Source organism: Palaemon carinicauda, chromosome 7, assembly GCF_036898095.1.
Source record: "Palaemon carinicauda isolate YSFRI2023 chromosome 7, ASM3689809v2, whole genome shotgun sequence".
Taxonomy (NCBI): Eukaryota; Metazoa; Arthropoda; class Malacostraca; order Decapoda; family Palaemonidae; genus Palaemon; species Palaemon carinicauda.
Genome location: NC_090731.1, coordinates 37,019,930 through 37,022,429, shown reverse-complemented (window position 1 = coordinate 37,022,429; position 2,500 = coordinate 37,019,930). Strand labels below are relative to the sequence as shown.

The 2,500-nt window shown below is 36.0% G+C and overlaps 1 protein-coding gene across 1 annotated transcript in view; it reads right to left on the bottom strand.

The window, feature by feature from the left end:
- Nucleotides 1-1,207: 1,207 nt before the first annotated feature.
- Nucleotides 1,208-2,500, bottom strand: part of LOC137644239 (uncharacterized) — a 10,103-nt gene continuing 8,810 nt past the window's right edge. The window contains exon 2 of the mRNA XM_068377237.1: nucleotides 1,208-1,536. Coding sequence (XP_068233338.1) covers nucleotides 1,208-1,536 — 329 coding nt within the window. The remainder of the gene's footprint in view (nucleotides 1,537-2,500) is intronic.

The window sequence follows — 2,500 nt, the reverse complement described above, 5'->3', positions numbered from 1 at the left end:
GAATCACTCGGTCCCTCTAACTAAATGACAGCTGCTCCGCCATCGGTGCGGCGGATGAACTTGAAATTAATCAGAACAACCAAGACACTCTTAACAATGGGTCGCCGAGGCATTTTGATTTACCTTCATTAACATATCCTAAAAACTTATAAGTTTTTGGAAAAGGATAGTAAACTGAATGTGTTTGAATAATGTGTTATATTAATACAAAATATCCAAAAAAAATCTTAAGTTTTTAGAAAAAGCTAGTAAACTGAATGTGTTTGAATAATATGTTATATTAATACAAAAATACACTAAAACTAAGACACGAATATACCATGCAGGGCGTACTGTTACATCTAATCCAACTGCGGAGGAGAGGTGTCACAAATACACAGTCCTATATATTTTAACAATGTTTCTCTTTACAGCAAATGTTTAATTTTTCTAAATATTAAATAAACTTACTAGATTTCCTGTTTGATTTTGATTTTGTGGGGCCCCCTGTAGGTTAGAATTGATCTCCTTAAGTTTAATCTCAATGATTTATTCAATGCGAAGTTTTGTTTCCTTATTGATATGTTTATCTTAAAATATTTTTTGTTATTCCAACCGTGTACATGACTTCAATTATTGTATTATATTTTTAGTATAAAATAAAATTGTATTTTCCATATGACCTTCTATATCATTATTCACAGTTCTCCTCTTAGAGAGGGTTCAAAATCATATATACTTTCTCGATATGAGCTCCACTGTTTATTTTTTTTTATTTGCTCTCCTCTCAAGTACGTCCTGATATATATACCGCTTTTTTATTATTGCTATTAGTATTTGAATATATATTTTTTATTATACTATGCAAGGTCTCTTCACTACATATTGATTTGATCACTTCCACGTCTCATGAAACACTTTACTGATGTCTTGATTTTCCTGTTGTAATCACTTTAAATACGACCAATGATATGTTTAGACTTATTACATACCACTCCTGATAATCCCCTCCATTTTCCCCAGGCTGCTTTTATCCTATTACCAGCTTCAGCCTCATATCCTCCCTCCTGATTTATAATAGATCCCAAGTACCTAAATTGTTCTACCTGTTTTATAACTGCTCCCCTACATTCCTGTATGGCTATGTTGTCCCTACCCTCCTTACTGGTCACCATAACCTCATTCTTATCCATATTTACCTCTGGCCACCCCTTTCCAAAATTTCTTGTCACTCTATCACCCTTCTCTGTAATTCTTCCTCATTTTCAACAGTAATCAGGAAATCATATGCGTATAAAAGCTCCAACAACTCTTCATTTCTGTTCCAATCACTGAACACATCCAAGATCGACAAATAAAAACGGGCTTGAGGCTGACCCCTCGTGTAATCCAACACTAACTTCAAAAATTTCTGCTTCTCCAACACTGTTATTACTTCAGTCCTTGTTATTTTGTAAATCATCTCTACCATTTTAACCAACTTCTCAGGGACTTTCCTCTTCCTCAAGCACCAAAACATCACTTTTCTTGGTATTCTGTCATAAGCCTTATCTACATCTACAAAAGCACAGAAGAGCTGATTTCCCTCTTCAGTCTCTTTTACTGTAACAGCCTTACTATAAATATGGCATCCACAGTCCCTCTCTCCTCAATGAATCCATACTGCTGCTTCCCAATCTTTACAATCCTTCTCATTCTCTTATCTATTACCTTCTCTAAAACTTTCAAACCGGGCTCCGCTAATTTAATTCCCCTCTAGTTGTTACATTCCATGATGTCACCTTTCTGCTTACATCTAGATACCATTAGACTCTTCACCAAGTGTTTAGGCATTATTTCCTCTTCCCATATTTCTTTCAATAAATCCAGCATCCATTCTTCCCACTTTGTAGCTAGTATTTTGACCGTTTTAGTTTGAAACTCTAGTGAGCCTGGTGTTTTATCATTCTCCATTTTAGTCAATGCCTGTTTCACTTCCGTATTCTGTATCACCATCAATGGCCCCTCCATCCTTCGTGCTTCTCTCAGCTCCTTTATCTCATTTTCAGTATTCAATAGTTGCCCATAATATTCTCTCCTTCGCCTCTTAATGTCATCATCCTTATGCAATATATTTCCATCTCTATCCCTGATGACCACCAGTTGCCTTAATATCTGTCTTTGCCTTTTCCACATGTTTGAAATCTTATAGATATCCTTTGCTCCTTCCTTTGTTCTTAGACTTTCATTTAACTGCTATACAGCTCTTCCAATTGTTATACCTACTTCCCTCCCACAATCTTTTTCCTCTTCTTGGTACCGTTCCTCTGCTCCCTGTGCCTGTCTTATTTCCCAGTATTTAAATGCCTTTGATTTTCTTTTAATTGATTCTTGCACCTCTCTATTCCACCACCACTTTTCTCCTTTCAACACACCATATCAGCTGGTTCTAGCCAATAATTCCTCTGTTTCCCCTACACATGTTTTTCATACCCAACCAGACATTTTTCACTATGTCACCCTGTCCACTCTCTAAGTTCAA